At 34.9% G+C, this 22,806-nt stretch overlaps 2 protein-coding genes and 1 pseudogene across 3 annotated transcripts in view; 1 reads left to right on the forward strand and 2 right to left on the reverse strand.

Annotated features, from left to right (window-relative positions):
- LOC140825527 (large ribosomal subunit protein eL15-like) overlaps window positions 1-22,806 on the forward strand; it is a 92,575-nt gene that overhangs the window by 49,380 nt on the left and 20,389 nt on the right. The gene's annotated exons all lie outside the window — the stretch shown is intronic.
- LOC140810874 (hexose carrier protein HEX6-like) lies at window positions 3,826-5,813 on the reverse strand (annotated as a pseudogene).
- On the reverse strand, window positions 17,463-21,915 carry LOC140825469 (8-amino-7-oxononanoate synthase). 2 transcript variants are annotated; one of them, XM_073187267.1, is made up of 11 exons: window positions 21,544-21,915; window positions 20,960-21,082; window positions 20,752-20,855; window positions 20,079-20,314; window positions 19,945-19,986; window positions 19,134-19,221; window positions 18,805-18,938; window positions 18,454-18,542; window positions 17,919-18,069; window positions 17,773-17,841; window positions 17,463-17,676 (listed from the first exon to the last, which is right to left on the reverse strand). In XM_073187267.1, the coding sequence occupies exons 1-11, from the start codon at window positions 21,815-21,817 to the stop codon at window positions 17,550-17,552; spliced, it is 1,437 nt and encodes a 478-aa protein (XP_073043368.1). In that variant the 5' UTR covers window positions 21,818-21,915; the 3' UTR covers window positions 17,463-17,549. The 2 variants fall into 2 exon arrangements, with proteins under 2 accessions (XP_073043368.1, XP_073043377.1); XM_073187276.1 differs by lacking the exon at window positions 21,544-21,915 and having other exon boundaries at window positions 20,752-20,859; window positions 20,954-21,082.

The following is a 22,806-nucleotide window of genomic DNA, read 5'->3' on the forward strand; positions in this document are numbered from 1 at the left end:
AGCTGAGATATTGAGTTTCAAGATCAAATTGTACCAAACTATCTCTTAGTTCGAAAGATAATAACAAATAATATACGGCTATTTAAAAAAACAATTTTTTTTTATAGATCGGACGAGTTTAATAATATCTTTTTAATCGTTAAAAATACGAGCTTATTATAAATAGAGTAGTTAAGTTCGATATTTTCACCTCGATCTATAAAGCATAGATTTAATTGATAATTGCTTTGAAGTAACTTCTTTGGAATCTAAGATTAATTAAGAAGTAAGAATCCAAAAGTTATACTAGGTTTGTGCGATTTCAATATCAATAATACCCCAATGGAAAACAGTACAATAAATTAAATTTCGTGGCATGATTTTTAATTTTTATAAATTCCACTTCTTACAATACAAGGTGTTTACTAATTATTTGAATGCAATTTATACAATAAGATAATCACTCTTCAAACTTTGAAATATTACTATTTGAATTCAAAAAATTTAACTCTCCCCTGCTTCCTTCCCCATGTATCAAAAGTAATTCATTCTCCTTAATTGTCAAAAGATTAGGATAAATAAAAGAAAAACAATCATAGTTAAGTAAGTGAAATGGGTTTTTAAAAAAAAAAACAAGAAAACATGTTGTGGAACAGCAAAACCAAGCAAATTAAAGACATTCAGTTGCAATTAGGTGTGTTTGCAATTAGGTGTGTTTGGTTGAGTGGATTAAATAAGGATAGATTAATAGTCCAATATTTATCGTTAAAATTTTAAGTTGTTTTAATAATCATTTTGACCCGGTTTAAGATCCAATTTTATTAATCAAATAATTATCCATAAAATTGGATCTTAAATCGGGTCAAAATGATAGGTAGGTGAATAAATAATATGGTGCATCAAACATGAGATTGGATTAGATAAAAATATAGATAAATAATGTAGCGAATCAAACGGTACCTAGATATTTGTGTTGAGTGATGAATCATAGTCATTCATTCATATATCATGATTGAATAACTGATCATGATTTATTTTTTTAATACACGTATTGTATATTGAGTAAAAAACACTATTTATATAAATAGTATGAACAAACCGGTTCGTTCGATCCTGGGTGTGAAGGACAGTGCCCACATATTCTATATGAATGGTTGTGATTTCACTTCATGAGAAAAAAAATTAAGCTAGAAAAAATTCCGATATTTTGATATACCTCTACAAGCACTCTGCAGGATAGGATGGAATAATCCGAACAAACCTTTCATAGTCGCTGGTTTTTACTGACACCAACACCAGTTGAATATGGTCAGTCGGTACACATGGCTCCTAGTCTCCGTTGATTGGAGCTGAATGCTAGTCAAAGATAAAATCCAATATATATTCTAATTTCTATATTGACCGAAGAGTTTTGTTGTTGTTTTTAATATATCTCTATTAATTAAATTTTAGAAAAATGTCTAGTCATTTCTATAAAATATAAAATTAGTTTATCAATTTTGTTTTTTCAATAATTTTTTTTTATCTATATGAAAAATAAACAAAATTTATATATCTGAAAAATGACGATACTTATTATTTGTTGGGAAGTTCGAAGTATTGGATTGAAAACGAGGTAAAAAAGTAGGGACAAACTCATATACAGCAATGCTAATGATTAACTCATTTTGTATTATTATTATTATAATTATTGTTCTATTGTAATACGATCTTATAAATATGACATATATGTGAGACAAATCATTCGTAGTTATGGCGAAAAATAATACTTTTGATAAAATAATAATATTATATTGTAATTATAATACTATATGGTAATTTGCATTTATTACAAAATCTGAAGCATTTTATTTTTGTTGGAACATTAATGGATGAACTCAATTTGTTGATGTTGTTCTTCATGTTCCAATGTATATATTTCCCAGGCGGTCGACAGCAGCTAGGTCTAGAGGTAGCTGGGTAAGTTAATGGAGTTCGTCGCTTTTCTCACTGAATGCGCGTCTGGTGGTCTCGTAATCGTATAGTTGAGAATTCTTGCTTTTAGGACCTGATACGGGAAGGACTTCTCCCCACGAGGGGATTCTATATTTTTTTAATGAATCCTAACTATTTATATTCTTATTATGGAATCGAGGTGTGTGTAAAAGAAGAAGTATATTGATAAAGAAAGTTTTTTCCGAAATCAAAAGAGCGATTAGGTTTAAAAGATAAAGGATTTCTAGCGGTCATACTTTTAAACGAGATGACCTGGGGCGATTGATCGATTCTCCCGTTGACTCTAATTCTTCGCTCAAAGGTATACAGCTACTTGTGGTATCTCCTTTACAGAACTAAGAGATAGCCTTTAAGGGGTATGGCCGATCATTGTGGGTATAATGGTAGATGCACGGGACCAAGTTACTATTATTTTTTTTCTTCTTTTTTATTAAGCTTTTCTATTTTTATTAATAGATTATTGGCTACAAAAGGATTTTTTTTTAGTGAACGTATCACAGCTAACTCCTATTTCTTTTTTGTAAAGACGAAAAAAGAAATTCTATTTTCTCGTCTATTTACTACGGCGGTGAATATGTACCCGGGCCCTGTACACACCGCCCGTCACACCCTGGGAATTGGTTTCGCCCGATTTCGTCCATCACATAAGATAATATGAAATGAAGTGAGCCTTCGCGGCGATTGAGCAATACCAAAAGAAGGATTGATGGAGCTCACCTGTAACTCAAAAGACAAGGAGCTAATGAGCCTGGCGAGTCCTACGAGTACAGGCTCTTCCTATCCTGTAGCTATGAGTTATGAGTTGAGTTAGATCCACTTATAATGGAGGAAGTGCTATTTAATTGATCGAGGATTGGAGAGAGGAGAGGTGTAAGAAAAGGCTCGGGAACACCTTTTCAGGTGGACCAGAGGTCTGATTGTCCCAGCGGCCCCCCTCACCATTATGCCTACCGCATGGATAGGTCATTGGATGGCACTCTTCACAGTAAACGAAGTAAACCTAATCCCGAATTATAGAGCTATGACACAATCAAACCCGAACGAACAAAATGTTGAATTGAATCGTACTAGTCTCTACTGGGGATTATTACTCATTTTTGTACTTGCTGTTTTATTTTCCAATTATTTCTTCAATTAGGAAAACGAAAGAAAATAAATAATAATTCTAGGCATTGTATTAGTTCATTCGGAAGGATCTCATCTCATAATTATCCATGACTTGTAGAGGTCAGGGGATACCCTTTTTTTTATCATTTTCAAAACCGTCGTAAAATAAGAGCACCTGGCTTTGCTGCTATACAGAAGGGCTTCAAGTGAAGAAGTTGTGATGGGTTTGGTATGACCTTCTTTTTTGATGTCAAAGACCAGCACGGATACTTTTTTGACTTTTGCAGCTAAGCTGCGGTACGTGAGTTGGGTTTAGAACGTCGTGAGACAGTTCGGTTCCTATCTACCGTTGGTGTTATCATATAAATCATTAATTATCTATAATTCGTTGAACCAAAAAAAGGCCCAAATCATTCCCGCAGGAGATCCGGACCCATCTTTTTCTGATCCTTCGAGAAAAAGAGGGGGGGGATTAATCTCCGATTCTAGAGGTTGTAGGTGTTTTATTACAAAATCTGAAGCATTTTATTTTTGTTGGAACATTAATGGATGAACTCAATTTGTTGATGTTGTTCTTCATGTTCCAATGTATATATTTCCCCGTGGTTTTTTCAAAAATTAAATTTAATGATTCTTATTAGTACTTGGAATTGGCGATGATGGAAGTTAAACCTGGCGCAGAACCAGTAGCATGGATTTTTTGGTTGATTTTTTTACGTTAGTGAGATAGATTGGTGCCACATCAAGTTTCTGAATAAATGCATTGATTTTAGCCTTTATATGTAAGTATTCTACAACTGCAATTAGTAAATACCGTATGAAACACGTACTATCTGATATCCCTTACCGCTAATTTGTTGTGCTAAGCAATGCTGCTGGCTGCATGAATCTTGTGGATGGGATCCCTGCTTATTCCCACTATTTTCTTCCAAAACCAATGCTCTCTCCATATCCTCTCCATCTGTTTCATCGGCACAGTCTTCGTCTCCGGTAATAGAACATAGACGAACACGGTCATCACCAAGACCCACCCCCCTAAGAAGATGAAAAGGTCAGACTTGAAACGACAAAGCATCGCCAAGAACGTCTGCCCAACGATGAAAGTGAAAAGAAAATTTACGGGCCACAGTGATGCTCTGTCCTGCGGATCGGATTTCCAAAGGGAAAATCTTACTAGGAATCAACCATCCTAATGGACCCCAAGAAACTCCAAAACCAGCAATGTATACGCAAATCCATGTCAAAACCATGTAGGAGGTTGTTTTGCTTAATTCGTTGTGATCCCCTAGTTTAGCTGCCAGTATGCCACCGATGATCACCTGAGAAACTAGCATCGTTATTCCGCCAATTATTAGCAAAAGTTTTCTCCCGGTTCTGTCGACAACCAGCATTGCTATCAAGGTTGTGGACTTGTGGTGGACCCGACAACCCCCGTGAGCACCGAAGACATGAGAGAAGCACTTTCACCCAAACCAATTGTACGAAATAGTATTGGCGCATAGAACCCAATCACATTTATTCCTGTTACAATTTGAAAATATGGGATGGCGATAGACATCACAAGTTGGGGCCTGTAGTTCCGTTAGAGGATGATTTTGTATTGGTTTTTTTTGGTCTTTGGAACGTCCCTTGCTCTGACAAGATCTTCTAGTTCTGCGTCCACATCATCCGTGCCTCGAATTCTTTGCAGTATACGTTTTGCTTCTTCATGGTCGTTTGTCCGTTGAATGATGCTGTTCGGTGTGTCTGGTGGAAAGACTGCTCCCAATGTTAAAACTGATGCTAGAGTTGCAACCATGGCGAGTGAAACTCGCCCACCCCATCCACCAGTGATTTTTTCAGTACTGTAGTTAACAAGGCTTGCTGCAAAGAACCCTATACATATACATAACTGGAAACCATTACTGATTGCTCCTCTGTACTTAGGCAGCGCCATTTCCGAAAGATACAAAGGGACCGCCTGCAAAACAATCCCAAATAATAAATTTTCTAGACAAAACTTGGAGGTGCTCACTGCTTTCATAATCTCACGTTAAATTTTATACTATACAGTCAGATATACTGAGAGGAATTTCAAAGTGAACATCTGCTCGGTGTGTGAAAGAATGTAACATTTAGTTTAACAGGAGATTTGAAATGGTTTACATTTACCTGGTTAGTGAAACCGACAACAACTCCAAGCAGGACTCGGCCAAAAATCAGCATGTATATATTGGCGGCAGCACCATTAAGTGCTGCAACAAGAAGAAACGCTACGCCTCCAACAAGCATTGACGTTTTTCGTCCAAAGGATTTGGTGACAAATGAGGCGAAAAGTCATGAAGTGATAAAGCCGGCTCAGTAGAGTGAGGATGTGAATAATGTCAGCAATTGGCTGTCAAATTTACAGTAGTTGCTAATCTCTGTGTCCTCTATCATCCTGGTGTATACCTTTGAGAAGAACTTCTTCAGAAACAGCTCCATAGAGGTCACTCCACCTACAGGTTAACCAACAATAAGAACTTCTTCAGAAACGACTCCATAGTGGTCACTCCACCTACAGGTTAACCAACAACGGTTAAAGATGCAACTTTTTTTCTCATTATATCAACATCGAAAAATCGGATTAACAAAAATAAACAAGAACAACTTATGTTATTCATGTTGTGGTTTATGCAAGATTTTCATTCTCTGTTCGAAATTTAAAGACAAGTTTCACCCTTCTTATGGATTAGAGATAAACAGTCTTTCACACCTTCAAATTGTGGCGGATTTTTACGCCTCTACTCATATATATATATATATATATATATATATATATATAGGTAAGCGAGCAAGAACATAAACCTCTTCTAACGACTATACAAATAGTAACAAAAAACCACATGAATTAGAATAAAAACAAAGTTAAAGCTGAAATCTATATATAACAGTATAATAGAATGAAAAAATCAATGTCAATATTGAAGAAGATTTATGATTTTAGTTGTCTTTTGAGTCTATGTTCCTACTTATCTTTTAAGACCATAATAAAATAAAAATCATTTTCATTTTGGGCCAACAAAAATTTTGGCATGACCTTCCCATACGTAGGATATCCCAAAAATTTCTAAACAACACAAACAACATTTATATGCTCGAAATAAAGTAATAGATCAATTCACAAACCGCACTGGCCAGGACTAACACATCCAGAGCCGGAAAGGCTCGATCATACAAATTGTATTTCATTGCATTTTACTTGATTTTATTTAATGTCAATTATATTTGTTATAATTTTACTGGTTCGTCGTACTGCTCCTCTTTCATTTTTATGTTGTGGTTGTTTTTTTATGTCATAGTAGGTTATCCAGAAGATTTGATGCGTCTAGTGCAGAGCCAGGTAGCGGTGTCCCGTAGTTTTGTGTGTGTGTATTATATCATCGAGTCAATACATTTGCGAGGAGATGCCCTGTGTTTCTGTATTGTTACTTTTACGATGTTTTTGGATTGATAATTGTGTGATCGAGCCTTGCCGACTCTGCATGTGATAGTCCTAGCCAGTGCAGCTGTAAGTTTATGAATTTATGTTATGACTTTATTTCGAGTATATAAATTTTGTTTTGAAATTTTTGGGATGTCATACTTATTGTGAGGTCATGCCGAAATTTCTATTGGCCCAAAAGAATTTTTTTTAATCATTTTATCTTTTTACATTAATGATTCACGGTTGTTTGATTATTAAATGGTAATCAGGAGTACGGGCCCCCACACTAGGGATGAAAATGAGTTGAGTTTGAATATGATTATGTATCATATGTTCTCATTTTATTTATTATATTCATATTCATCACCGTATATTCAATTTCATCATCATCCTCATACTCTTCGTAGGATTGAATATACATATCATATCCGGATATCATATTACCACCGATATTATATTTTCTCAAATTTGAATTATTTCGAGTAAGTTATGGATATTTCTAAATTATTGTGAAAAAAGATATAAAAATAAGCAAATTAAAAATTATAGAAAAATAACAAAATATTATAAATAATTTATCCTAACATCATTATATAACAAAAATAGCATCAACTCTATACTGATAATTTTGTGTATTTTATTCAAGGAAAGTTATTTGCCATTGAATCATCGGTATGGGAGGTAAAAAAATTTATTTGGCTTGTGATACCCTTGTCTCATATTGATTGAAAATAAAAGTTTAAAAAGCTTTACAAAGGCTTACAAGTGATCTCTATAACAACTTGAGTTAACTATTATGGTAAAGAGATGATAGATACAAAGTAGTTTCTATATGGGCCTATTGTACATTCGCATAGGCGCGGGCATGGACCCGAGGCGTGACAATATGATATCAGAGACAGTCATCAGCAGGAACACCGGGAAATAAGTTTTGTACATGACAAAGTGTTACGTAGGTTGTATCTACCTCTTGAACCTGCAGAGAAAAGTGCTACATCACGGGAGCCAACTCTTGAACCTGTACGAGCCATCATTAGATTTTCAGTGCTTGTAGATCGAGGGGTAGTGTGTGACAAGGACTTTGTGTTCTGAATGAGGGGTAATTGTGATATCATTGTCCCATGTTGGTTGAAAATGAAAGTTTAAAATGTTTTATAAGAGCTTACAATATACTCCTGTAGCAACTTAGGTTGACCATTTTAATAAAACGTTGACGGATACGAAGTAATTTTTATAAGGACTTATTATATAGTCGCGTAGGTGCAAGCCTGTGCCCGAGGCTTGACATGGTTGACCTAAAAATTAGATAAATAAAACATTATGTCTCATCTCACCTTCTTTAAGTACACCAAATGATACATTGGTATTCATCCTTCGTGATAACTTGAACGTTTTCATGGTAGTGCTTCAGAATTAGTTAAAATCAAATGCATGGAACCAAATTCTTATACATACTAGCTCCAATCAAACTCAAATTCGAAATATTTTAATTTAATATCATGTCAGCACTCGGTTGACAAATGATTAAAATAAAACAAATAAAAAATTAATGGAACGAGACCATAATTGGCTCACAACATAACAAAATTGAAAAACTTGCGATTTATAGATCAAAATTGTAAATTTCCTATTTAAACTATATTCTACTTTTTTTGATCGGTTTCTTCCCTTTTAATAATTTTTTTTTACCTTATTTAATATTTGAAAGTTGAAATATATATAATAGTTGACCAATATAGACCTATAGATTCTACCAGCTATAGATACAAAAATAGGGGTATATTTGCAAATTCGTATCATAAATCTGCTGAGGGGACCATGCCTGCAGTGCGTGTGTGTGAAGTGTTTGCAGTACCCGTTTATGTGAAAATTTTCAAATTCTTTTTTTTTTTTAAAAAAAAAAATCAGAATTTTGAATCAGTGTTTTTGGCCAACAAATTAATATCCCATTCTTCTAAGTAATCCAGTTTCACAAATCCATTTCTCCACGGGAAAGATTATATATTTTCAGTTTTTTCCATCCATTTTCTCTCGAGTTTCTTGCATTTTCTTCTCTATACTTTCACATGATCAGCTGCGCATTCTCATTCAAGAAAATCCATCGCAGCTCCTTCTGGATCTGCATCTCAAATGAAAAAGGTATAATCTTTTTGCTCCCAGTAAATGTTTTCGCCTTCTGTTTTCCACTCCAAGAACATGATTTTTCTTTGTGATCATGCATGGATATGCTTGTAAAATCATTATGCATATTAGGGTTCTTGTAAACATCCATTTTATCAGAAACCCCCATGGCTCTTCTGCAAAGAAAAATTGATTCTTGGGCACTAAACAGCAGTTCGGGCACGGTAGAACTTCGTTTGAGTCATCTGCTCGGGTTGAATTTTTCTACATTTTCGGAAAATGGGTTCAGTCTATTTCTTCGATCCTTCATCTTAATTAAAAAAAGTGCCCAAAATTTGCTTCGAACTTCAGATTTCACAGAACTTTACAGCCTTATTTCTTGCTGTTCATATGCAAATGCATGGAGTCTGTCACTGTTTATGGTGCTTATATTCAGGTTGTTTGTCTGCTTTGATTTCTATATCTGTGACATAACCTTTCTGATACCCAGCCGCAATATTAATTTCTCTACTATAAATGGAAATAATCGTATTTTTCAGATTTTTCAGACAATCTCAACCCTTTTCGAAAACCCTAAACCAGCTCCAATCTTTTTTTCCTTTCTTTATTCATTATTTGCCAAAACCCCATTAATTTTGTGTAGTAAAAAGATCAGATTTTGTGGAAAAATTCATTGTGTTTATTCATCCATGTTTGTATGCAGATTACGCTGATGGAAACCTATTACAGAAAACGATCCAGAAAAGCCCTCCACATGAACCCTGTAACTGTAAGCTGTTTCTCTCTCCTCTCTCTCTCCCCAACCTGTCAACTCACGCATGATTTCGCATCAAAAATTCCATTTCTTCTGTTATTTTTGTCCCACACAACCGTATCAATCTCTCACGCGCTTTCACTCTCCATGAGTTCCAATCCAGATGCATGTGTAGTGCGTGATTTTCATCATTGTTGAAAAAACCCAAATCTTTAAATCCATTATGATGTTTGCGAAAGGAACAGCACGATTGAGAGGGACTTGAAAATTTTTCAAAAACCCTTTTGGATCTAATATTTTGCCAAACGTGTGTGCATGTTTTCTGTGATCACAGCACACGAACACATGTCTAAGTATATATATATATATATTTGCATAATATAATAATATATGAGAGGAAGAAACAGTTTATTTGCTTAGAAAAGACAAAATTTCACTGTGATTTTCTCAGGAGATGGAGCCACTGGCAGAACAAGGTGGTGGAAACGACGCTGGAAAGTCTCTTTGTTTGGACCGACACAACCTCGTACCACCGCCACCAACATCCGACCACTGCACTCTCTTGCTTAAAGGTAGACGTACTGTTAAAAGTGTTTATACATGATTTTGTTCAGCTTGTATTTACACAAACTTAAAAGTATTCATAATATTTGTTTAAAGAAATCAAATTAATCAAGAAGTTTGGGATTCGGAATCGAGTTTTGTGAGGGAAAAAATGCATTCTAAACCTTATCTTTTAGTAGGAGATGAGAAGGATAAAGACGACATGCAAAAGCATATTCAAGTCGGCGCACTTTACGAGATAGATCATATTCATTTACCCCCAAGAACTCCGGTCCAGCTCAGATCCGTACGTGTAGCAATGGTAAGAAAATTTCATCAATAAAAACCCCGGATATTTTTTATTTTTGTTTTCTGGATTTTTGAATAGTTCTTATTTCATGGTGTTGGGTTAGGTATGTGAGAAGACAAAGCTTAATGTGGCAGTAAGGTTCCCAAGCATGGAGTCATTGACCGCATTTTTCAGCTATACCAAAAGGGAAACGCACCCTGCATTGGATGAGAAATTTGTAATGGGATTGGCTCTTTCTGAAAAGGTGCTTTTTCGATTAGTTTCTGCGGAAAAATTTGCTGAAAAGAGGTGCTCTGAGAATTTCTGGTTGATTAGTTCATCGGTGGGAACGTTTAGAGATAAACAGGAGGGGTATTGCTTGTCTGAGTTGAAAGGTAATGGGATGGTAAGGTGGGGGATTAGGAGGCAAGTGAAGTATTTGGGAAGGCATAAAAGTGATGAAAACGATGATAACGGTGGGAAAATTGATGCTCAGAACTCTTCTTCAAGCTTTGTGACAGGATTTGATGAAATAGGGATGAAATTAAGGTGTGTTGGTGATAAGAGGGAGTTCCCAGGAGAAGAAGAGGGACATGAAGAGAGTGATACTGATGTGATTAAAGTCAAAGAAAAAATAAAAGAAGAAGATCAAGATATGGGAGAAGAAGAAGATATTGAAGAGAATATTGAGGAAGGTGATGAGGAGGATGAAGAAGAGAATATTGAGGAAGGTGATGAGGAGGATGAAGAGGAAAAGATTCCTGAAGCCGAGTGGAATTTGAAAAGAAAGAGGTATTCCACAAGAAACATTAGTACGAAGAAACGAAAGAATGAAATGACCAAGACCAAAAACCGGAAGCAGGTTGACCAGAAGAAGAATCGGTTTAAGAGAAACAAGAATGGTATCAAATTTAAAGAAGCCCGTGTTCTTCAAAATCCTAAAGATCGTTGGTCTGCAGAGAGGTAAGTTCTGTGTAATCGGTTTGTGATTGATTGATATTGGCTAGTGTATTGAAAGTGTGTGAAATGTTTAGATACAAACTTGCGGAGCAGAATCTTTTGGAGGTGATGAAAGTGAAAGGAGCAAGGGCCGAGAAGCCTATTCTTCGGCCTCAACTGAGAACCGAAGCAAGGAAGAGGATCGGTGACACAGGGCTCTTGGATCATCTCTTAAAGCACATGGCAGGGAAGCTTGCACCTGATGGAAAAGAAAGATTTCGGAGGCGACACAATGCCGATGGAGCAATGGAGTATTGGTTGGAAAGTGCTGATCTTGTTAATGTAAGGAGGGATGCTGGGATCACTGACCCTTATTGGGTTCCACCACCTGGTTGGAAGCCTGGTGATTCCCCAACCCAGGATCCCATTTGTGCAAATGAGATCAAGCTTTTGAAAGACGATATTTCGAACATAAAACGGTAAGGAAATATGTATTGTGAACTACATATGCATTTGTTGTCAATAAACGAACTATTATTTTTCGGACATACTCCCTTTAGTTTAAGGTAATTGCTAACTTTTATGTTGTTTTGTGAACAGAGATCATTTAAAATTAGTAGCAACAAACAAGCAATTAGAGGAAGAAATTGTGAAGTTAAAGAGGTGATGCTAGTTAAACTTACTTACCAAACAAAGCTTATCCTTTTTTGGACATTGAAATTTATTGATTGTTTACAGAGAACTGGATGAACTTTCTTGTAAAAGAAAGCTAGAAGAGAATCAATCAATGGCATTAATATCAAATTGTTCTGGGAATAAAAGTGATCAAAAGCTGGATCAACTTGCTGTTAAACTGGTACCACCAAAATGTGATCTAGACAAGTCACCTCTTTCAATGGTATTTAAGATTTAGTTTCCAATAATTTTAGAAATTTTAAAGTTATTAGATCATGTCTTAAATGTTCATTATGACATGTGCTTTTCAGGAAATGTTCGAAGAACAACTCATGGCCATCTCTTATTTTGTGAAAGAAATGAAGGTATTAAATACTTAGCAATTCATTTATACTGCCTGTGAACCAATTATTGCTTTAAATGACTGCAAGTTATTAATGCTTCGAATTGAATAGCTTGCTTCCATTTGTTGTTGTGTAGCATTCCGCAAGTTTATGATTCCAATAAAACAACATTTCCTTTTTATAACTACATTTATACCGCATTTACCTAGCAATATGAATGTATGAGTAAATTAATTTCTTTCATAATATTATTTATGTAAGCTAGTTATTATACTTTAATTTAGAATCCTAAAGAGTTATCTCACATAAATAATAAGTGAATTACATAGTTCAATTCTGTGTATTGCAAAAGTAGTGCAAAAGACTCGTATTTCAATCTTGGGAGTCGCATACCCCAGCTTTCCCATTTAAAACTTGTACGCCTACCTATATATATGCATTAAATGCAACCATTTATTGCATGTATAACCCTTTGACTTGTAACTTTATCATGCACCATTTATTGCATATTAACCCTTTGACTAGTTATCATTGCATGATTATGGAAATTTTCAATCAGAAAAAATTTGGAAAGCTGATGACACCAAATGAGGAAGAAAGAGAGAGGACAGACTTCCCATTAATGGCTCCAACAGATCAGTTTAAATCTGAAAAAGAGAAGACAAAGAACAAGCAACCTCAAGGACAAGAAATATCAACGGTGGGAGATGAAAGATCAGATTTTGTAGAGAAACCAGCCTTCAGATCATCACCATCGGCTGACCAAAAGGCAGCAAAGATACAAAGGCTGAAGAGTGGGTTCAGAATCTGCAAGCCTCAGGGGACTTTTCTTTGGCCAAATATGGTAAAGAATTACTCCACTCCTTGTGCTAACATGTCCCCTCAGCCCGATCAGGTTCTTGTCCAGGTTGAAATCCCAACCCCACCTTCAGTTTCATCCTCCACCGCCTCTGCTCCGCCGCAGCTTCCCTATCCGCACCTCCTCCACCCATCACCGCCGGTGAAGCCATTTGCGGAGAGAGGTGCAGTTGCAGTTTCACTTCCCACTGTACCTGAAGGCACAAATATTGAGGATGTTGGTGCCAATACTTTCTCCACAGCTACTGTGATCAATCCAAAGAAAGTCCCCAATAGTCCTAACCATGCCATTCCTCTTGTAAGTGAATCTAATTTTTTTCACCTTTCCTTAAACCTTATATCCGTATGAATTGATGATAAATTTTACAAAAATGAAATCTTGATATTGGGATTTGTGTATAACATAATATTATGTGCTGCAGATGTCAACTGTTGCAAATATAAAGGTGTGGGACGGTTGTGTGTATGGGGCAAGAAACGCAATGGAATATGTTAATCAAAGGCAACAGAATGCATGCTGTTCTTCCTCAGCCTCAAGTTTGGCTTCTGAAGTTGGAAACTGGTTGGCACTTTCTGCTCCCAAATCTGGATCTGATGAATCCACCTAACCATGCATGGTTAATGATTTTAATTTCATTTCATCGTATCATGGAACTTAATATATCATTTTGCACTTGGTTTATGTTTTTTGTCGTTTGAATTTTTGGCTTATTTTCTTGAGGAGAGATTAGCCTAACTTGTGATTCCAATGATATATGAATCTGTCTCGTTGGGTGTGATTTCTAGATTTGGAACCTTTTACTTCACATTAGGCTTGTATGGTTCATATGTCAAGGAAGAAATACTTAAAAGAGTTTCCATTTTGATATTATTATTGCAATTTAATATATATGTCCATGCTTTGATTCTATTATTACAGATAACTAAATTTGGCGGCGTGGATTTGAGGGAAAAAAATTTTAAAATTATAGATATATGATTTGCCAATCACGGATCTAAGAATCGTCTAATTGATTGATTATATTTACATTAATAATCGAATTCTTTCAAACATGATTCTGAAATTTTGTTTGGAAGGTAATATTTAAACGCATTTTTTTCTGAAAAACAGTAGTAATAAAATGAAACTAATCTTCACATATCAAATGATTTGACGACTGCGTGATCGGGTCCGCACCGACGAAGCGTGCTCCGAAACGAATGAACGTGAACCTTTGCTCGGCCAAAGTCATGCTCACACAGTTCTTGAATCTTCGCATTCGTCCCGTCCAGATCGTAGCTGTACAACTTTTGATCCGTAGCGAGTAACAAAGTAGTTCCATTCAAGATGCTGTAGTCGGTGATCTCCATTGTTGTATCAAAATTGCTCGAGCCCATTGCTTTGATCCTCATATGAAAGACCCTTGTCCAATATGAAGTACCCGAGTCTACACGGGTACACAAAGACCAAATGGTGAACATGCTCCTCCAGAACCTGACCAGGCAGATCGTGCTGCTGCCATTGCTAGGGCGCGGCCTGCCCCACTCGAAGATGGCAAGGTCCGAATCCCACGATCTCTTCCTCGCATTCTTCGGTATCTTTAAGAATTTGGAGGTGCGATCTTTGATGTCGTAAGCCACGATATATGGCCAGAAGAATTGACTCCCTTTCGCAAAGTATTGTCCACTATCTGATACAAAGTAGAGAACTCCTTCAAGTTGAACAGTGAGATCAAACAGTATATTTCTTCCGCCAAAATCCACTCCTGCCAAATCTTTCCACATCTTCTCGCTTGGGGAGAAGACCTTGAATCGTGATTCCCCTCTCCACTCGGAAGAGGGGACTACCGATAACAACGTGTAATCGTCCACACTTTCACGTTCCTCCCCAGCGAGAACGATGTCGAACCTTCCTTCATCTGTAGGCACAGGTACTCGCATATAGGATCTTGTTGCTGGATTGAATAGAAACAAGGGGCCCTCTTCATCTTTTCTGCTGCAAATCAAGCCATTGAAGGAGGCCCGTATCTTCCCAAATACACTCAAAAATTCGTCACCTTTGCATGGCAAGAGACTAGTACTCTGACTGACTTCGCTATAATTCACATGAAGTTGCAGCGTTTCATTATAGCCATAAGTACTCTGTACGAAGAAATCGGAGTCGCCCAGGAATCGCATGTTTCTGGACTGTTTTCGGACGAAAAAATCATCAGACAGTAGCTTATCGACTGATCTCGACTCAAGAGAAAATTTACGCAGACACTTTCCAGATAACCATGAAAAGATTTCCATCAACATGTCTTCGTTGAAATTAGCCATTGGAATTCTGGTAAGGCTTGTATTTCAGGGACTTTCTTTCTTGAAACAGGGATTTATGTGATGTGATTAAATTTTTGTGAGTTCGTATTTCTATTTTATTATATATATATATATATATATATATATATATATAGAGATCAGAAAGAGTCCTCTTTAATTTGGAATTGATCTCAAATTCTTATCGGTTTGGTATTATAATTCTACGATATATCAGATTACTACATCCTATTTTTGGTATGTATATCATGATACTTAATATTACCTTTTATAATATTAAGTGATAATAATAAGAAGAATACCATATAAAACAAAAAAATAAAAAATGTACATGTGGCAATTATTTATATAATGTTTAAGAATTTGGATCTAAATAATGATTTGAAATTTATCACCATAGATTTAAAATTTACTCACAAAATAACTATTTTAGATTTTTTGTCAAGTTAATTTATACAAAAAAACCAATAAATTGTTGTTAAGGATTTGAAATATCTAACTTCAAATCCATAAATCCAAGGCAAAGACAAAAACTTGTGTGCACGGTCTCACGGGTCGTATTTGTGAGACGGATATCTTATTTGAATCATCCATGAAAAGTATTACTTTTTATGCTAATAATATTACTTTTTATTGTGAATATTCGTAGGATTGACCGTCTCACGGTCTCACATGAAACACACTCTAAATCCAAATACAACTTGGAGTTATTTATCCATTTTTTTTTAAAATTAGTGTGGTATATGTATATTTGTAAAAAAATAAATTTTATAGGATTATTTTGGAAAAATTCATGATGATTATAAACAGAAAAATATTTATTATTATGACGTTGTTTAGTTTTTATTTAATATGAAATATATCTTTAATATAAGTTAACACTTGATATTGAAAAAAAGATATTATTACAGGTCTCACACAAATCTATGTGAATCTTATATAGATTTTATCTAAGTTTAAAATATTCATATCAATCATCTTTTGCACGTAAAGATTATCTTTGATATCCCATCTGAGGCGAATAAATAAACTATCCCGTAAAATTGTAAATTTTGCTTCTTCATCTCTTTTATTTTTTGTCTGGCTATTTTCATCGTGTACCAAGGAATATTAAGTAATGTTGATTATTTTCTGCACAATTTAATCATCTTTCTTTGTTTATTAATTTGAACTTCTTTTATTAGATTCTTTCCTTTTACATATTTTACCGTATTTATCAAAGATTTTTTCTATATAGTAATTTACTCGTAATATCTGAATATGAATAGTATATGCTACATACTCGTCAGATTAAATTATTGGCACTAACTAACTATTTTTAGAGTATGTCTCTTGTGAGACGGTCTCACGAATCTTTATCTGTGAGGCGGGTTAACCATACCGATATTCACAATAAAAAATAATATTCTTAGCATAGAAAGTAATATTTTTTCATGGATGACCCAAATAAATATATATCTCATAAAATACGACCGGTGAAACCGTCTCACACAAGTTTTTGTCTTTTTTATTTATTATGAATATTCCTTTTAAGTTCTAATAATACCGAAGAGCAAGATTATTATTTTAATATATAAAATTTCATTATCCCAACTTTGGATATATGCAAAACAGCAAAAGCCCTGGAAGATAAAACCCAATTTGGAAAAACAGAAAAACAAATAATATATATATAGATAATTTTTTAACATTGGGAATATTTTAACATGTATCTATGGATGTAATTTTTTAAATTTTCAAAACATTTTATTTTAGTCCCCCTGTTTCTATTTTCTTCATGAAAAATTAAATTTATATAAAAATTATGAATAAAAAAGGACTTATTAAAAATCAGAAAATCTTAAATTTTATTTTGAATTTTTCAATTTTAATTTCAACTTTGTTTAACAAAAGTAGTTGTATAAAATTTATATTAATTAGTGTTGCTGCTTTAAAATTTTATTGTGTATATTAGTATGAACAAACACTAGTTTTAAAACCTAAAATGTAATATTTTATTTGTAACCACATAAGTACTTTAGGAACGATGTTAACCGTGTAACTCGAATTTTTTTATTATTTATTATGTTATATGTAAGACGGGCTCGCATATTTTTTTTATAAAAAAATTGTAAAGACAATGATATTGAAGAAATTTACAAAACACGAGAATTAATTATAGTACTTGGGAATGCGTCACTAAATTCGAGTAAAAGAATAGGAGAGTTAAAGTTTGGAGTAGCAACTTGGGCTACATACTTCAACCTCTTTGAAACTAATGCATTGAGACAGTGCACTTGTGAGCTTTATCAAATCATCCTTGGTGTGCGCTGCACTCAGAGTTACCCTTAACCTGAAAACAGATAAAATCATATGAATCAATGACATCGGCGCTTATCTCGAATTTATCGTAGATCTTCGTGGCAGTATTGTCAGTTCGATGACAAACCTGCAAGAATTCGGGGACACTGTAGGAGGCCTGATTGCGGTTATATGGAAACCAAGTTTCAAAAGATGCCTGATTCAAGATGTTTGATCAGTCATTTTATGCATGGCAAACAATGTACAGAAAGATTGGAAGATGGCGCGAATTACCTGCTAGCTTGGAGAGCCTTGTCTTCAGTTCCGACAACAAGTGAAATGATGTGACTCACTACGGGGATTCCTGTCAAAGCACGAAATTCTTGCACTCGGTTCAAGATAGCTTGCCTACGCCAAGCCTCGTTTTTCGCCACAACAACAGCGGCTGCATAAGTTGGACAAAACATAAGAAGAAAAGATGATGAGGCATGTGTACAAAAAATCCCATATCACGCTTTCTCAATATTTCCCAATTTTTAGCCACTATGAGTCGACTTCTACTTCATAAAACTCGTAACAGGAGGCATTATCCGCTGTACTACAAGAATAAACTTGTTCTTTGGTCAGTTGGTGTACACTCTTGTCTGCTGTATAGGAACACAAGCATCTAAAATATTCGCACTGATGGATGACGGGTTTGTTTGATTAGATCATTTAAATATTTAATATTTTTCTTGAAAGCTAGATTTTCCTCACCTCATCAAGAATAAGATTACATAATGGATAAACTGTGGAAATAAATTTTCTAGCTATAGAAAGTAAAACTAACCATGGGCTGCGGCAGCAACAGGAACTGGTGCCGAAGTTGAAAATATAAAGGAACGACCCCGGGATTGAATGAGCAGTTTCCATTTTTTGCTGCCATCAAGAGAGTAAATCAAGGCAATCATTTTTAAATGATTTACTACAAAGTAGCCATGTTTAGTTGAGACAGCAAAACGAACTAATTGTCTTGCTACCAGAAGAGTTGAAAATATAAGAAAATAAAAACTTTGAAGCAGGTCTATGTTAAATGTAAACTCTCGTGTATTACTCAGAATAGGATAAAAATTCAGGCTAAATATTGGCAGAGAATATCTAGTGAGCCTTATAATTTATTAATGTTTATCTGTCGCCTTACCTGCATGCTATGAATCCACCATGGCAACCCGCGGCTTTACTCAGAGTGCCAATGCAAATGTCGACGCATGTTTCACAATCGAACTTTTCAGCTGCTCCACCACCAGTTTTCCCGCAAACAAATGTTGCATGAGCCTAAACATGTAAGTGATGGTTTAGCTAAAATATAATAGATTCGTATTCATCCAGAAGTTTGAAAATAAGTTAGCAGCACTAATGTAAAACCAAATCAATAAAGAGCAATCACAAGAGACTGAAGTTTCACTGCTTTCCTGGAGGAATGTTTTGTCAGGAGAAATATTTTTGAATTGACAACAGGTTAGAACTTACATCATCAATAACTAGCAGAAATTCATGCTTTTTACGAAGTTTTGCAAGCTCGGTCATAGGCGCAAAGTCTCCATCCATGCTAAACAGGCTGGCAGCTTAGACAACATAAGTAATCCAAGTTAGATAGCATTATAAAGCAAAGAAAGGGTTATCACAGGAGAGGGGGGCGTTGCACTGTTAAATTAAGCATCTTTTCCTCCCAGGTTTTACTTTTTCTGGACCTAGAAGTCTGATGTTTGGACAAAAAGGATAAAATAACTTTCTACTTCACCAAATATACATTAGTTCAAATAAAATTCATGGATGAAATTTGTATCCACTAAGAGATACTCAATAAATAGTCATAAAGTCAACTTTATCCTCAGGCCATAACAAGGAAGTTAGCATCACAAAATTCCAAAACTAAACAATTTAGATGTCCGTATTAAATCCCATCATTCCGTGCAAAAAAGTTATTTTGGGGCTAAAAAATTCTTGATATCACTAAGAATTACAGGGTTAAAACAATAAATCAATGTCGGACTATAGTAATGAAAGAAAACCAGTTTCTCACTTGCATTATTTTACATCATGTTCATGCGTTACAGAAAGTGGCAGAAAAGTTGCAAATATCTGCATGTAATCATTGCATTACTTCTAGCTTGATAAGCATGGCAAGGGTAAGGAATCTTTTAAAGAAGCAATGCTTACAACTGGAGCGTATTATCCAACAAAGACAATTAATATAGCTCTAACAGATATTAACATTCAATAGTTTAGAGAAGAATTAACACAATCAGCTGGTATTTTCAAATTTAGGAAATTAGCGAACCTATCAGTTATAACAACTCTTTTCTTCATGGAACAATTTGACCTGTTGGATCATAAAATCAACATCAGCGTAAAATCCTATTGAAAGGAGAAGAATAAGGCAAAAGGAATGGCAGAATCAAACAAAAAGCCTACAATAACTCATCGAGATGGCTCATATCACAATGCCTGTAGACAAAGGCCACAGCAGTTCCTTGTTTCTCAGCAAGGCGAATACCATCAATTATTGAAGCATGGTTCAGGGCATCAGAAAATATAGCAATCTTGCCATCTTTTGAAGGTTTAGGACCAGCTATGAGCAAACTAACAGTTCCAACTGCTGTCATAAAGGCCATGTTGGCTGAAAAGCCTGTTGGACAAAGAAGGCAATCCTAATATAACATTAGAACAACAGTGAATCAGTATACTAAATAGTAATTTGAAAAGCTCTATTTCATGAAGTAAATTTTAAAACTATGTATTTTTGTATTCAAAGTCACTTCAATTTCCCAAGTCAATAATTTTCTACTGCCACAACAAAAAACATAACATTTACCTCCAAAACTTTGAGAGTAAAGGTTCACATTTTCAATCAGCCAATGGTGAGAGACGAGACACAGATTTAAAAAATGAAGTTTGAGTTGGCTTTTTGACATTCAAGATGAAATATTTCCTCTCAGCAGAAATGCAAAACAGACTTTCTACTACTAAAACCATAAGTAGTTGAAATAAAACAGCCCTGACGAACAAGGAAGAAACCTAAGTTCAATCCAAAGAAAAGCCAGATAAAAATATTAATGATTTAATGTCAAGGCCGTGAAAATGACACCTCTTTCCTTTTTAAGTCTGCCAATGATGATTCCAGTAACCTATGGTAACTCGTATATCCACAGATCAAAGCAGAGCCTCTAGGACCCATTCCATGCTCCCAAGCTGCCTGCATAATCAGCAAACTACAGCATTAGTACACAAAAACCTTTCATCAGTAGCATGCATAGTAAAGTTAAATTGCATGAAATTGACTGGCCAACCTATACGTGCCTTACTAGCTGCATTAATGACTGTAGGATGCGAACTCAATCCCAGATAATCATTTCCAGAGAAGACAATCAGCTTCTTAAGCTTTCCATCTCTTCCACTTTCAACTTCATTGTCGTCCCCTATGAAAATCAGAAGGAAGAAAAACGAAAAAATGCTAGACTGAAGTTGATAGAGAGATCAAGGTTTTTCGTCATTTTCATGTACATATTTCCTCTTATTTCATAATTTATTCCCTTAAATAGAGTTGACAATTGCAAATTCATTGAAAACCTGCTATAACACAATATAGAAATGCGTAATGAAAGCATAAAAACTCAATCTTTCTTGAAAAATATAACGTTTACCAACAATAATAACAAAAATTAAATTTAGATTCTTGTAAAATCTCCAGAACGAGTAATGCTAAACATCTAAACTAAAATTAGACACCTTCCTATACAAACACACTCAATTGTACAGTACATGCACCAAAGAAAACAATAAAACGGCACCATAAATCGACAAGAGGAAATCTTTCCAACAACCAAATCAAAGAACCAAAATCAAACCAAATAAAGAGCCTCGAAACAAGTAAGCTAACCTGCACTGGGGACATCATGAAGCCATTTCCGAAACGTGGCTTCAGAAATGTTCACTTCAACAGAAGCTCTGTCCCATTTATGTGGGCCATCAAAAAATTGAAAATCTCGATCAAGATTAAGCGAAGAATTTGCAATTGAGCCAGAGTTGAAGCTACATCGATCGGTAACAACGTTGGGGAGATGAATGGGTCTAAGGGAACGCATAAGCTTGAGAGATTCGAGTTTCGAAAGAGCTTCTTCCACCCAAATGTCCCACGAGAAGGTCCCCTCCATTTTCACACAAAGTTAAAGTCGCCGCAGGTTTTGCTAACCTTTGTGCATGTGGGATTCTGTGTACTTGGATCTCGGCAACATCGTCTTTACCGAAATTTGAAAAAAAAAAATAATAATAAAATTGTGGCCTATATGGCTAAGGCTAACGCCAGAAAGGTTTTCTTACTTCCAGGGTGACGTTTTCCGTACAAATCTGGACCGTGAAACTGAAGGCCCGTGCTAAACTACAAACGTAATTCGGGTCAAAATGGGTTTGGGTCGTGGGCGACCACGGTCCAGTTTTTTAAACTGAAGGCCCATGCTAAACTATAAACGTAATCGTTTATTGTTCTTAAAATACAATTTATTTGTTCATTTTTTAAAAAAAAAAGATTAATTGAATGTTTTGTCTGTGTTTTATGTATTTTGTTATACATAATATTTGATGTATATAATTTTTAATAATTAGTAAAAATGGAATTTGTTTGAAAAAATATTATATAATTTAAAAGATCAAGTGGAAATATATGATTTTCTGCTTTCAATTGAATCCTAATATGCCATAAAAGTGTGGAATCTTTTATTTCAAAAATTGGGTAAAATTATGTCAAAATCGCGGGAAGAATGTTTCCGAATATAATAAAAAATTCAATTTTTTTACAAGTTGCTAAGATTAAATATAAATAGAGTAATATACAACTGTATCATGGATATGAAAAATATTTATCTCAAGCATGCGATATGGTTGGTGTCTTTTTATTTAAATTATCTCACAATATATTGTGTAACCGAGTATTTATCCATTTACCAATAGTTATAGATGGTTATAATAATGTGACCGTAATCTTTTGAAATATACAATAATTCAAACGTCATTGTTCGATCGCTTTTCTAGTAGAAGTAGTTATTGCATCCAATAATATAACGCATCCAAAAATTGCATTTTTTGCAATTCATGAGAAATCGAACTCATTATTTTTTACCTCTGATTCCAATTGTAGGATCAAACG

The sequence above is a fragment of the Primulina eburnea genome, chromosome 1 (assembly GCF_022965805.1).
Source record: "Primulina eburnea isolate SZY01 chromosome 1, ASM2296580v1, whole genome shotgun sequence".
Classification (NCBI taxonomy): domain Eukaryota; kingdom Viridiplantae; phylum Streptophyta; class Magnoliopsida; order Lamiales; family Gesneriaceae; genus Primulina; species Primulina eburnea.